General features: G+C 44.5%; 1 protein-coding gene across 2 annotated transcripts in view; it reads right to left on the bottom strand.

The window, feature by feature from the left end:
* Positions 1–15,508, bottom strand: part of LONRF3 (LON peptidase N-terminal domain and ring finger 3) — a 204,328-nt gene that overhangs the window by 150,854 nt on the left and 37,966 nt on the right. Inside the window, exon 12 of one of the 2 annotated variants that reach the window (XM_033439144.2) lies at positions 15,394–15,508. The exons of the other annotated variant lie outside the window; for it this stretch is intronic. Within the exon in view, the coding sequence (XP_033295035.1) occupies position 15,508 (1 nt within the window). The 3' untranslated portion in view covers positions 15,394–15,507. Of the gene's footprint in view, positions 1–15,393 lie in introns of those variants that run through there. 2 annotated transcript variants of the gene reach the window in all.

Here is a 15,508-nt window from a genome sequence, read left to right as displayed (position 1 = left end):
CTCCTCGTCTCCCTCAATACCACTACCTCAATCCAGGCCCTTATGGTCTTTCTCTTGAAATTTTGGTAACAGTGATTTTCTGACTGGAATCTCCCGGTTTCCAGTCTTGCCACCATCTCCCATCCACTCAAATGCCTTCTCCATGCTGACACTAGAGTGATCTTTTACACCATAAATCTGATATATTGCCAAACCTAGCGGTCATTTCTCCTCCCCTCTTCCATTACCTTTTAGCAACACTTAACACATTTGCTCACACTCTCCTTCATGAAACACTCTCCTTTCTTCACTTCTGGGAAAGTGCTCTTCTGATTTTCTTCATACCTCACCAACTCCTTATTTTATATTTCCTTTTTTGGATCCTACTGGTCTGCTAAATCTCTAAGTGTTGGGCCCTGTCCTGGGACTCTTGTTTCCCATACACTCTCTCTAGCAATCTCAGCCAGTCCCATGGCTTTAAATACTGTCAATACTGATGACTCTCAAAAGTTTATCTCCAGGACTGACTTTTTCCATGAACCCCAGACATGTGTATCCAGCTTCCCACTTGTATGGCATCTCAAACTTAATATGTCCAAAACTGTACTCTTGATTTTCCCCCACCTCCAGTTACAGTGTTTCCCACTTCAGTACCAAGTTGCTCAAGCCCAACACCTAAAAGTCATCTTTGATTCCTTCCATCCTTTTACCTCTCACCTGAAATCTCTTATCAAGTCCTATTTCCTCTACCTTCAAAACATATTCCAAATCCATCCACTTATCTCCATCTCAACTACCACCACGTTAAGCTAAGCCACTATTATTTCATTCCCAGATGACTACAATGGCCTCCAACCTGGTCTTTCTGCTTTAATTCTTCACAAACACTCACACTCCAGTCTCCATACCAGAGTTATCTTTTAAAAACATAAATCAGATCATGGTCTCAGGGCAGCCAATAGTGTAATTGCAGTCTGAAGGCCAAAGGCTTGAGACCCAGGAAGAGCTAATGTTTCAATTGAATCTAAAAGCAGGAAAAAGCTGATGTCTATGCTTGCAGGCAGTCAGGCAGGAGAAATTCTCTCTTACTTAGGGAAGGGTCAGCCCTTTTGGTCTATTCAGGTCTTCAACTGATTGGATGAGGCCCACCCACACTGGGTGGAGCAATCTGCTTTCCTCAGTCTACCGATTCAAATGTTAATCTCATCCAGAAACACTTTCACAGACACACTCAGAATAATGTTTGTCCAAATATCTGGGCACCATATGGCCTGGTCAAGTTGACACATAAAATTAACCGTCACAAGTGATAATTTGCATTTGCATAACCTGTAACTTTTCAAGAACATTCACATATTTCTTCTCGTTGACTTAATAGCCACTCTGTATGTCGGAAAGGTAGGTATTAAATAGCCTAGGGGAAACTGAGCCTCTGAAAGGGTAACTGAGACTAAAGTCCAACTCTCCAGATTACCAACTCCATGTACCAGCTCAAACTCTACTTCCAAGGAACAGTAAAATGTTTGGACAATGTCATGGAAATAATAGGGACCCAAGTGATTTGAATGGAAACTGAAAGAGGTATTCACTAAATAATCAGATAGGTCCTCATAACCTGTACATCCTAGCATGGTTTCTCTTGTGGGTTTTTTGCCCATATGAGGGATTAAATGAGTTGCTTCAAAGTGTTGCTTTATGGTTTATCTGGGTGCTGTAGAGGGTACCTAGTGCTCAGTTGCAGAGGAGAAGGAAGGTGGGAAATGTGTATGAAGACATTTTGTGCGGGAAAAAACCAAATAGGTACGAACACAGAGGATAGATCCATTACCTCAAGTGGCTTTATTCTACCAAAATTCAGTGGGAGGAGATGTATGAATAATTGGAAAAGACAAATAGAATAAATGGATTTATCCTTTCCAAACATCCCAGGATACCTATTCGATCAATATTTTAATTCTTCAATTTTTGCCTTCCCCCTCTTAATGCCAACCTGTGCACATTTGCAAGGGCTTATCACAGTGGTGAATGTCAATGAGAGCATTCAGAAAGGAAGAGAACCTCCTAGAAATGGCTTTGTAAATGTTAACGCAGGAAATCATCTTCTCAGGATACAAATTAACAAATGTACAAATCAGTTCTGACATTCTGCCTTATAGAGTCTGGTCAACATAAATATCCCCTCTAGTCTGAGTACTCTTCTCCTTGGATTAGATTAGTTAGTTTAGTAAATTAAATATTAAGAGAGTTGTATGGTGTGATGTGTAACCTTGGCTCAGTTACCTGACCTTTCTAAGCCTCCATCTCTTTGTCTATAAAAGTGGGGAAAATTGGCTTCCCTGGTGGTGCAGTGGTTGAGAGTCCGCCTGCCGATGCAGGGGACACGGGTTCGTGCCCCGGTCCGGGAAGATCCCACATGCTGCGGAGCAGCTGGGCCCATGAGCCGTGGCCGCTGAGCCTGCGCGTGCTCCGCAGGCTGTGCTCCGCAACGGGAGAGGCCACAACAGTGAGAGGCCCGCGTACAGCAAAAAAAAAAAAAAAAAAGTGTGGAAAATATAAGTCCCTACATCTTAGAGTTGTTTTGGGGATTGAAACCGATAATGTGTTTAACACAATTCCTGGCACATAGAGAGTGGTCAAAAAATATTAGCTGTTATTATCTAAGGTAAAACAAATGCCAATACAGTGGAAAGTACACGTTGTCCCAGAAAGAGCACCGAACTGGATTCTAGCTCTGATTCTGCTACTAAATTGCCATAATGGCCTTGGGTAAATGACAAAAATCTCTCTGGACTTTATTCACTTGTAAAAAATGAAGACCTTGGACTAGATGGTTTCTAAGGACCTGCCCAATTTTAAATATCATTCCACAATAATTCCATAAGTCCCCTATGACAGAAAAGTCCACTCTCTCTGCTCCCTACTAGCCCAAAGGTAAGAAAAACTAAAATGCGTGAATTACTGGATTTAAGAATATATCCATGAGACGATCAGAGGCAAAGTTGTACAGGCTCCTCAGCAGCACTGCAGAACTTTTCTGCCCGTGGCTGTAGCCTGTCGTGAGGGGTGGATGACAGCGGAAGCCCTGCAGGAACCTGCAGGAGAAGGTTGGCACAGTCCAGGGGCGCGTCATGAGCACACCAAACGAGGCTGAGGAACCCGCGCCTTATCACCGACATTTATGTGCCTCTACCCTTCGCATGTGGAACACATGGGCGTGCTTCAGAGGCACCCCCATAATAGTTCTTTGATGACCGTGTCTGGAACAATTAAAACATCGCACTGATCTAGCCTTTGGCCTTGTGCGTATGAACCATTACCGAAAATTTGTTCCTGAAAAAAAAGAGCTCTCTCCAGAGCCTGGAAGCCTGTCGATTTCTCATGACTACAATCCGGAATTGAAAGGCTGTGTGGAAAATTGGTCCTTATTGATTTGGGGGGAGGATATTAAAAGCACACCCAGTCCTGAAATTGTCTGTCTGCACCTGCTGTAGAAAAGACAGCGACATTTCATAGAAGCTCACTTGCAGACTTTCCTTTCTCTGGAGGAAAAAAAATAAAGAAAAAAAAGGTAAATGTAGAAGTTTAGAGGTAAACATCTCAATTACTGTAATGTGCTGTTTCCAGAGAAAGAAACTAGCAAAATAGCCTTCAGTTCGAGGGTTGGTCAGTTCCATTGGTTGAGTGTGATGTCAGGGCACCCAAGGGATACCTATAAGGGATGTCAAGTGTGCAGGGAACCCAGAGGGAACCCAGGGGGCACCCAGGTGGCCAAAGGACAGGTTCTACTGACAGTGAGGAAAAGCATCATGTTTCTATGTGGCTTGGACAAACCATTCCATCAGCATAAACATGGAGAAACCTGGGACACCACTTGCCCTCACAGAAGTGTAACAAGCGGGAGGTAGTTACTGCATAATCCACTCCTCACCGTGTACAGGAGAGGTACAGGGAGAAGCCCATGTGATGTTTCACGCACAACTTTGTGGGGTATGTGCCCTTTGATGTGGTCAACACATGCTTAGGGGCAGCCCTTCGCTTGAGAAGTTGGATTGGATCACTGCCTCTTCCTCCAGGGTGATGAGGTTTTGAGGAAATGATTCTCAATAACCAAGCTCATAACAGAGAAACTTCCAAAAATATTTCCAAAATGATTTGGGGGAATGACTTAATAATGACTCACACTCATTCAGTACTTACGTGTGACAGGGACTCTGAAAATTTCTTTCTATGATTGATCTTGTTTAAACTTCACAGTAATCCTCTGATATACACCATGAGGTACTATTTTCCCCCCATACTGTAGCCAAGGAAATTAAGCCTCAGACAGAGGAAGTCATCTATAGGTAGTAAATGACAGATCTCTGTGGCTCCAAAGCCGTCATGACTTCTGTCATAATAGTAATAGAAGACACAGCCCCTTCCTCGAAGAAGAACTAGGAAGACTATGGGGCGGGGATAAGGAAGAAGGCTTATGAGAAGCAAGCACACCCTCTCTCCTTGTGCCTGTGACTCAGCTGCAGCTGTGACTCACAGAAGACTGAAGGTCGCTCAGCAACTTGGAAATGACCTGGACTTCAGTATTAGAGCCAACACATGAGCGCTGTGGTACTGGGTGTTATCCCAAACTGACCTCCCTCACCACCACTCCCACGGAATTAAACATTCTTCCGTCTCCCACGCCTGCCTTCTCTCAGACACATGTGATCAAAGACGCAAATAAGGTGCCTGATTGTGCTGGTTGGGGGGGTGGGGAGGGCAGAGGTGGGTTCTGAGACACAAGGGAGGTTGACACAGAAGCGATTTCCAGGGTCCAAGAATTGGGCAGCCCCCCAGACTGGTCTGTCAACATTCACGCAGCTGGTGAGAATGGGGACTTCGGCCCCTCTGGTGGCGCTGGTGTTGATCAGGTGACAGACTTCCCTCCCACAGGATGCTGAGAAAATAGAACGCATGTCCTTCTCTCTCTCCTTCATCGTATTACCCAGACTGGGAACAAATTTCTCTAAGTCAAACACCATTCTCATCCACAGGTGCAAAATAAAGGAGCTGCCTTATATGAGGCGCTGCAATTCCCCGCATTTAGCGAAAGTGGGCTGATTCATCTATTTACATCTGGTTTGCAGAGGTGTGGCTGAGATAAAAGAAACTAATGGCGGGGATTCATTTCCAGCAGTCTCTATACTTATCATCAATTTTCTACCTGAGCATAAATGGGAATTTCCGGTTGTTGTCATAGGTTTGGGATGGAGGAGACTGAGGGCTGCGGGGGACGTGTCTACAGGGCAATTTAGCCCTTTTAGCCTTGGTAAATCCTCAGGTTCCCAGGCCTAGGTTTTTTGTTGTTTTTTATTTGTTTTTTTGGTACCCGCCAGCATGCAATCCTGGTCTTCCTGTGTTTTCTTGCCCACACATCACTTTACTCTCAAGTACATCTGGCTTGTACTCATCTCCACCCACCCTTCCCCCCTCAAAAAGGAGGCCTGCCCATTCTTGCCAGGGAACCAGACCAGCAGGGATTACCTAGTCCGAGTAGCACCAAGCTTTTCAGAATGAAGTCTTAGGCTTTCTGTTTTCTCAGGTTTTGTCCTCCCACTCTTTAGGGCACTCCCCACCCCCCCATTCCTGAAGACATGTACACAACATATATACTCCCAACCCCCAATCCCCACCCCAGGTTGAAGGCCTTCCTGACAATAGGGCCATATTACACAGCCTCAGGCTCCTCCTTGATAAGTGGGCTGAAACCGTCACTCATTCCAGTTATATAACCATTGGTCAGCCAATTCCCACAAGGCCCATCTCAGACTTAGTTGCACCTCGTAATTTAATGATTTCATAAGTTACAAGAGGTGTGGCTGCCAGGTTGCTATAGAAACTTTTGCTCCACTGACCTTTTAGTTTCCCCCCTAATAAAATTTTAAAACAAAGTTAAATCAACTATCCAATAAGGGATTGGGTATATTTTAAGTATAATGTGCTCTTCCACACCGCTGAATGCTTGAAAGCCTTTTACCTCAGACAAATTCAATTTGTCTCCTGGGTTTTTTGTTTTGTTTTGTGTTTTTACATTTTCAATCAAATAATCTTATTAAGTTCCCCAAAAGGAGAAATAATAACCTGAAAATTACCCTTAATTGTGTATGCTCTTGCCAAAGGACTGTCTTCAATGTCACGCCTAGACTCCATAGGCTGGAATGGAGAAGGAAAGACCAGGGCATTTATAAGATATGGCAAAGAAGAGTTGGAGGTATCGAAGTCTGGCAAGCCTGAGGTCACACCGCAAAACGATCAGCTAAAACTATGTTCTAGGCCCAAGGGATTAGGCCACAAAAGCCCTGAGTCCTGTGCCTGGGAGACCAATGAGCAGAGGTAGGGGCCCAGGCAACCGGAAGTCAGGCCCTAGGCAGGTGGCTGAGGAAGAGTGTAAGTCCCTAAGAGCAAAAATGAACTCGGGGCTGAATAACTGCCTTCTGATATAATGTTGGGGACCATAGATGCCTCCTGTCCAGGAGTGGTGGCACCAACTAGTAGCCTGGGAGAGCTATATAGACCCCCTCATATCCGTCTCCCAAAGTTACCCTCAAATAAAAATATTAAAAGCTTTCTTTGATGAGGACAACCTATATTTTAAAATATTGGGTAAAAGTTCCAAAGGACCATATTTGGAGACTTCTGGTTTTCCTACTCCTCCACTATGTACCACCTAAATAGAAATAGTGTGCTAGTTATAGAAACTCAGCTTCAAGCCAGCCCCCGGCCACACGGAGTGCCCCTGCTTCTTGGCCCAACTCCCCACCTCCCACTAGTAACTATTTGTTGCCCTTAATAGATATATAGATATTCTTTCTTTATAGATATTTTAGAGCTACCGCTTGGTCTCAGGATGACCCTTGGTTTCCAAGTAATAGAGAATCAACGGTTACCCAGAAATAATGTCGCATTTTCCTTATTTACCAGTCTTCATGGCTGAGTCCAAGAAGGTCTGGGATAGGGCAGAGGGGGACACATTCTAAGGCAGCTTTCATTCCCAAGACAGCCCAGACTAAGCAGGGCTCACAGCTTCCTTCTCCCAAGGGCCCCACTTAGGGCTGAACAACGTTGGTGGGCTAGCCAAAGCATTAGCTAAGGATGAGGAATGAAAAGGAAGGAACAAAAGGAAGTGGGAAAGAGAAAAGAAAGGAGAACCTCAGGTCAGGTGTTCCTCTTGAGAGCACCTCCGATGGCTGGAGCACTGCTCAAAATTACCTCAATCCTGGGAGCTCTGAGGCCATCACCCATCCAACCTTGAACGTGCCTGACACCTAGAAACTTCTGCAGTTGAATTACTCTCAGGTTACAGATGCAGACCTGAACCATAGCGGTCAGTGGTCTTAATCATAAGCCATAGAAGCCATCTCTAACTGATATGGGGAGAAAATGTATTTATTTAAAGGTTCTTGGTAGCTCACAGAATCCCTGGAGGAGCTAGGGAGCAAGCTAGCTGTAGAGCTAGCCCACCCAGGACATTCCTACAGTTGCCTTCAATGGGCACTAGACATGGCAGCCTGAACTATTAATGCTCTCAACGTTGAATTCCATCTTGATGCAACCATTGCTGCTGCTAGAGAGGCTCTGCCTCCCCCAATATTCATCAGTGGGGACTTCCTCAAATATTGGAAGGGGGTTTAGAGTCTGGGAAGTTCAAAAGAAAGGGGGTGGAATTCATTCACTAAGGCTGCCATAACAAAATAACACAGATTGGTGGCTTAAACAACAGAAATTTATTCTCTCACAGTTCTGGAGGCTAGAAGTCCAAGATCAAGTGCCAACAGGTCTGGTTCTCCTGAGGCTTCTCTCCTTGGCTTGCAGATGGCCACCTTCTCACTGTATTCTCATGTGCCCCTTCCTTTACTTATAAGGACACTGGTCAGATGGGACTGGGACCCATCCTAATGGCCTAATTTTAACTTATTTAACTCTTTAAAGGCAGTATTTCCAAATACAGTCACATTCTGAGGTACTGGGCGGGGGTGGGGTTGGGTTAGGGCTTCAACATATGAATTTTGCAGGGGACACAGTTCAGCCCACAACAGGGACAAATGTTTATTTCCCCAAGTTTGCCACCCTGCACTATTAGTTTGGGAGGACTCACTACTCCATCCCCTTGACCCTTGTGGGGGCAAACCAGGTTGTCTTCCCCTCCCGCAATCTTATCTAATACCAGCTACTTTTCCTTCTCTACCAGTCCTCTATTGAGGTCCCAGCAAGTTTTGTGGCTGCACTTACCCAAATTAATACATCTGGAGTTCTTAAATCTCCTGATCTGATATTCTTCTAGATGAACCATTGAACTTCAAACTCCTTCCTCTAACAGCAGTTGGTTCCTATATAAGGTATCAACTCATGTCCCAAGGACCAGATGGGTGGGGATATCCAGGAAGATATGACTACCATGTTCCTCAAGATAAGTTCTGAAGAAAATGATTTAGAATGTGGTCCCACTGCCCTTAGAGGGATCACAGTGTATGTGCACCACTGTTAACCTAAAAAAGGTTAGGTACAGGGGCAATGTTTTCATTATCAGAAATACACTATCTTCTTTTTGCAATGCACTTCTAGGTCAACGAGGAGTGTTAACCCAAGAGTTTGTCTATCTAGTGCTCATTTTGAAAAATTCCATAATCCCATTTTGTAAATTGGTAGTTATTCATTTTCCCCAATGGATGGCTATTATTAGAAGTGACCCAGCTAAAATTCTGTTTGAAAAGAGTAAAATGAGCTGGTTTTATTTGTGAGCCCCACATATACATCTCTGGACTCGATGTGATGACTTTTCTTTAGCCATATAGACAGAATGTTCTCCCATTTAGCTCCACAGCTAAGGGATGGGAGAGGTGGGGAGAGGTGTAAGGCTACTCCTGGAAAAGGAGGGTTTTTGAATGGTGGAAGCCAGTAGAGGATAGAAGGAGAGTCAGAATGAGACTTTTAAAAAATATATAACATGGCTTCCTGAGGTGTGGGTTTTGTTTCTCTTTTGGCAAAGCCAAAATCTATGGGGACCATAATCAAAATGCAAATGTATATTGGGAAGCCATAAGGAAGCTCTTCAGGAGAATAAGGCAAAGCCTGTTTGTGGGAGATGCTGGGAACCATGAGCTGGGCCAGGCAGAGGATGACGAGGCACGCGGTGTTCGGAGGCTAATGGGGAAAAAGGGACGCTGAGACCAAGAGACCAGAATGATGTAATGCGAGCCCAGAAAATAAGGGCTAAAGGTGTAAAGGAGGGAAACCAGGTGGAAATATAACTATGGATCCAAGATGGGAGAGCTCAGGTGTGGTGGGGCAAGGACAGAGACTACCAGACGAATAAAACAGGGGGGAAACCAGGAGGTGAACGTCCAATTGGCTTTAGCTTAGACCCTAGAGTCAGAGAAAGACTATTTCAAGAAGGGCCCAGGTCAGAAGGCAGAAAGTAAATAGAGCTGCCTATGGTCCTCTAGGCAGGATGGTCCATAAATGCATGTCAGGGGGCTCTAAGAGCCCCCAAATATATGTACCTATGTATATGGCTTCTAGCAGATTCTCAAAGGCAGAACGACTTATATACATTTTCTATTTACACAGAATGGCCCCAGAGAGATTCAGTGAGTATTTACATTTGCTTGTTTTCTGGGTCAATTCTAGGCTGTAGCCAAATAGTCAGCGTGCTGGGGAGACCAAGTCAGAGGGAGGTGTGGGGTGCAGTCCTCAAACTGGTCAAGACTGGGAAAGTTGGTAGTTTGGGTCCTCATACTGGTCAGACTGGGAAAGTTGGGAGTTTGGGTCAAGTTCAAATTTAGCATGTGGTCCTGATATGCTGAACCACCACCAAATCACTGGTATATTATGGGGCTCTTATGTTAACCTTGGTGACCTCAAACAATTATGGCTTAGAACTTCCTATTAAAGAGTGTGGACTTTACATTCACACTCATAGTGAAAGCCAGGCCTATCCCTAAATATTCAGGGTCCAGAGCAAGGGTACCAAGAGAAGTATGTGTATCATGTTTATACATATTGAAAAGTTGCAGATAAAGCTAACAAAACGCTAAATAAAATAATATTCTCCTACCTTGACAACTATTCCTTTATATTGATAAAATCAAAACATTATAACTATGGTTTTCACATGCGGAAAATTAGTAAAATGCCAAAAACTAAAAAAAAAAAAAAAAAAAAAAAGTGTGGACTTTAGTGTGTAGAAAGTTCTTAGAGAGCACATGAATGGGCTTCATTGATTCCGAGGAGGTCTGTAAACTATATATGCAAAGTGTATTCAAAATAGTGTGTATGCCTTTTTCTAGAGAGCAGATACATAAAGTTCTGCATTTGTGTGTGACACAATAAAGGTGATAACTAGTGAGATACAGCAATATAAAGAATGATGAAACAACAAGGTCCTACTGTATAGCACAGGAAACTATATTCAACGACTTGTCGTAAACTACAATGAAAAAGAAAAAAATATATATATAGCTGAATCACTTTGCTGTACACCAGAAACTAACACAATACTGTAAATCAACTATACGTCAATTTTTAAAAGTTACAACAAAAGAATGACGAAATAAGGTTAAACTATCTGCTTGAATGACCAAAAAAGTCGGGACAAGGTTGTTTTAGCCTGGAAGGGTTTTCAAGCTTGTGCAGTCCCTCTGGAAACTACAGTGCGGGTCAGAGCTGTGAAACCGAGGATGAAATTGACAGTACTTGTGAGAGGCCCTCTGCTGCCAGAAGGCTTATGTCAGGGCAGGACAAAACATGGCCGGGGCAGCTAGGAAAGTCATTTGATCAAGGCCTTACATTCACGACCGACTTCAGGGTTTGAGGTTATCTCACAACGAGGCTATTTTTCATACATTCACAGAGTTTCACTGATAGGTCTGGACAAAGACACCATTCATCATACAACTTAAAGCTTGTGTCCCATTTTCAGACAACACTGCATATAGTGCAATACAAATTAATTTTTATATAAATATTGGATTTATCTTGTGAATACTAAAGTCATGCTGTATTAAACTGCTCAGTAATTAAATATGTGAATGTGTTACCACAAATTTTGTAACCTTATCTTTGGGGTTTTCTTGTTTGTTTTTTTTTTCTGTATACTCACTATAAAATTTTTTTAAAAATTGTGGTAAAAAGCACATAACATAAAATATACCATCTTAATCAACTTTAAGTGTAAAGTTCAGGTGTGTTCACTATATTCATATTGTCGTGCAACAGATTCTTAGAACTTTTTAATCTTGCAAAATAAACTCTATCCTCATTGAACAAACTCCCCACTTCTCTTGTGAATAGCAAAATTATATTGCATTAAGCTCTGTATTAAATGTGTGAATGTGTTACCACAAATTTTGTAACCTTATCTTTGGCATTTCCTCATATTTTTGTTTGTTTTAATACATTGGAAGGATCATAAAATGGAAGTTGTCTGGGACTTTCTCAGCTTCTGTGATTTTCTCACTTAATGGTCAAGTTCAGCCATACATCTAAGCCCCTAGGTGTGCCATCCTGTAGTGGGCAGGGAGAGAGAATAAGCTGGTCAGAGAGAGGAGAGGATGAGTCCCAGCCAAGCCAGGGGAAGAGCCATGAGGACACCTTTGATGGGAGAAAGCTCCCTGCCATGGTGAGAAAGCAGCACTCTGGAAGCAGACTGCCTGGATTCCTATCTCCCTCAGCTTGATTGCTCTGTGCCTTTGAGCAGGTTCCTTAACCTCCCTGAACCTCAGTTTCCTCTTCTATAAAATGGGGATGGTAATGGTATTTGCCTTCCAGAACTCTTGTGAGCACTAAAGTGCACTGCCTGGTACACAGTAAGCACTCAATATACATTACCTGCTTCTGTTATTATTATTATTATTATTTACCCTTGTGTAGTGGTGGTAAAAGTGAATCTCTCTAGCTGGGATCTCCTGGGCTGAGGACCTGTCAGTCCATTTTGTCATGACCTTAGTGGGATGAATGATGAGGATTCAGCTGCTTAATTCCACAGAAATCCTAGGCCGGGGGAATAGTTTCAGGCTTGTGGTTTGAAGGGGGTGAGTGTGGAGGGATGACCTCAAACAAAAGCATAGAGGGGATTGTTGTCTATTACGTCCATTTCAACAGCCGCTGAAAAGGTTGGTCTGAAAATGTCTTGTCGATCACACCATCTTGGCGTCCCCAGAAGACTCTGTTAAAGCACGAATAAATTATCTAAGAGCCCAAACCAGAAATCTGGACTCCTAGAACTTTGCATGTCCACATGAATTAGTTTTCAGGATTGCATTTTCCTGAAAACAGCTATTGGCATTGGGGGTAAGCTGAGAGTTGGAGAAAGGAAAAAGACCCAGAGCCAGTGCTGTGCTGGTAAAAATGTAGCAAACGGCTCCCTGGGAGAGGACCCCTAACTTCCAGTGTGCTGTACAGCACACACCATGGCTGGTTTTGGCTACCAACCTGACGTCACTGATGAGAATGAAAAGTAGTACAACAATTAGGAAGTGATAAACTTTGAGTATCCATTACTTTGTTTTTAACGTAATGTATTTAATTTTAAGTTTATATAACTCGTTTTAAAATAATGGCCTGTTTAACAACCGCCTTGTAAAATTTCTGAAATCATAACAGTTGGCTTTTGTGAGCCAGGATGAGCCAGCTCCAGCGGCCCACAGCCGGGGCCCTGGCTCATGTTTGGTTGATCAAGGTGAAGAGATTCATCTGGGCCCATTGTCCCAAAGCCTTCAGGTCTTATAAATCACAACCCTCACTCCAGCCCTGCCAACTCCTTTCTTTCCCCACTCCACCCTGGCCTCCCCACTTCTGAAGGTTCCAATCACTCCGCAAAGCATGTCCAACCCACAAACCCTCACTTCTCTTTCTCTCGTCCAAACCCTAATGGGGCTCCTGGGCTCAGCAGCAGGAGTCAGGCTGTGCCGAGAGGACTCGCGTGGCGGTTACCCCACGAACCCTGACTTGGCTGGCAGGCTGGGCCCTCACACGCTAGCCCTGCAAGAGAGCAGCTGGTGGTTTCAATCAGGATAAAACAAAAGTGTTTGGCACCGGGCCCTGTTTCCCTGTCAGGAACCACCGTGCCTTGAACCCTGTGCTCTGCCAGGCTGAACTGCTCACAATATTCCACACGATTGGCTGATGGACCACTAGATTTTTTCATGTGTTTCTTCTGCCTGGAATGTTCTTCAACCCCTCCACTCTTTCATCTGGAAAATTTCTCGTCCTTCAGCGTTCAGCTTCTGCACCACCTCCTCCAGGAAGCCTTCCCTGAATACCTCCCCAAGCAAGATTAGGTGATTTTCCTTTGAGGAAAGTAATGCTCTGTATGATGCTCTGTGTTTTCTTCCCTAGGCTGTGAGCCTCTCAAGGAAACAGACATGTTGTGTTCTTCTCTGTAGCCCAGTGCCTAGCATATAATGTGTCCTGTAAATACTTGTTCCATTAACAAGTGAATGAGTCGGAGGTGCTACTGCCCTTGCAGGGCCTGGACTAAGAATTACCACTGTCGCTGAGCCTCTATTTTGCTGCCAGTTCCTATAGGCAGAAAGGCCTCTGGTGAACACCATCCCATCTGAACTTTGAAGTAGAGGTGAGCAACAGAAGATCCCCCTTTTCCACTTATTTTTGAACACACGTCAAAGATTTTATTTAATTCATAATTAATGAGGGAACCAGTAAGATGTTGCAACCTGTTCTAGGGAGAATTCAAAGTACCTTATTCTACTTAAAAAATCCCTTCATCTGTGGATTTATAGTCCTGTATTGCTGATGGCCAACAAACCCCCTGCTTCAGGCATCTGGCCCCCAGTGGGAAGGATTAGGTAGACAGCCTTCTTTTCTTTGTGAAGCTGTTTCATTAATAATGAGGCTTTAAAAACATTCAGGAGAGATGGAAGTGGACCAGGCACTTGATGGGATTATTGGACCTACGAACCAACCTTGAAATCTCTTGCTTCTGGTCTTCCTGTTAAGGTAGATAAATGTCTGTTGGTGGGGGTGGGGAGGCAGCGGTGGGAATACAGCAAACCCAAGGCCCGAGAAGTGAGAGCGGTGGGCTTCATGAGACGCAGTCTAACAACTGTGGAGTGAGACAGCCTGGATCCCAAGCCCAGCCTCCCTGCCTCCCAGCTGCGTGGCCTTCAACGAGTTGCTTTATTTTTCCGAACCGCAGCATCCTCCTCTGTAAATGATGGGTGATAACAGCACCTACCTCAGGACCAAACAAGATAATGTGAAGCACAGCACCCAGCACATTGTTCACATTCGGTAAATGGGAGCTGCTCTTTTGCTGTCCCCCTTACTGCAGGTTCCCCAACCGAGTATCCACCAGCTGAGTTGTTCTCCTGGGTCCGTAGCACCGCATGGTGGGCAGCTCATAATACTGGTTAAGGGTGTGGGCTCTGGAATCACATTGCCCAGGTTTTAGTCTGTATGACCCTAGGTAAGTAACGTAACCACCCTGTGCTGCAGTTTACTCCCCTATAACATGGAACTAGGGATCTACTTCCTAGATCATAGGGAGGATCCCACAAGAAGCTAAATATTTAAAAACCTAGAAAAGAGCGTGGCATGCAGGAGACACTCGGTGCATGTTAGCAGGGTCTTTGAATGCCTAAGGTTTAAGAACATGACAGGCATTGCTTCCTGAAGACATGACTGCAGTCTTGGTTTGGACATAAGTGGCATCCCCAATCAGGATGGAAGATCAAATCCAGTCACCACGAGAAGAGGATGCCTGAAGTTCTGTCTAGAAGGCGGTGAAAAGGAAGTCACTTCATTTGTCATGATTAACCATTTCCACACCCTTCTTTCCCTCCCTCCTTCCCTCCCACCATTTGGAACTCATCCCTGTAGACTGCCGGAACTGAAGAGCTTAACTCCATTTGTGGACTTCATGCTTCCCTAGCCCTCCTCCCTGGTCCTCTTACGAAAGTGCTCACTGGGGCTTGCAGGAGGAGTACGTGGTCCTGAGAATGCAGTTGCACGCCAGGTGTGGCAATGGGCGTCCTGATGGGTCAAAGGGGGCAGTGATCTCCCCTGTTCCCGAGACCGTGCTGAGTATTTCCATAATGCACCTCTAATATCCAAGAGAAGCAAGATTTTTATAGCGAAACTGGACTTCTGTTAAGTAAGCTATTCGGGGACTTAATTTCATTGCCCTTGTGGTATCCAGAAATTGTTGATATTGCCTTACTGGGAGGTAGGTGGTGTTCTGCAGGAGGGCTAGAGGGCAACACTTCAATAAGCAGAGGAAAGGGTTTTTCAGGGCTTTCTAATGCAACAATGACACTGGCTAATACATGTGTATAAGAGGACAGTAAACATGGGTGGCCAGTCAATGGGAGAATCAGTTGAAATGGGGAAATCGGCAGAAACAAAGGGTGGGAGAGGTGGGCTCTGAGATCCAGAAGCAGGGCTCCTTGGGGCCTCTGCTCTTCTGCCTTGACCAAGGCATGGCTCTGCACTGGGCTGACCATGGACAAGTCTGGCTGGGAAGCTTCTGCATTGC

The sequence above is a fragment of the Orcinus orca genome, chromosome X (assembly GCF_937001465.1).
Source record: "Orcinus orca chromosome X, mOrcOrc1.1, whole genome shotgun sequence".
Taxonomy (NCBI): Eukaryota; Metazoa; Chordata; class Mammalia; order Artiodactyla; family Delphinidae; genus Orcinus; species Orcinus orca.
Note: the sequence above shows the minus strand (reverse complement) of the source record. Positions and strands in the feature narration are given on the sequence as shown.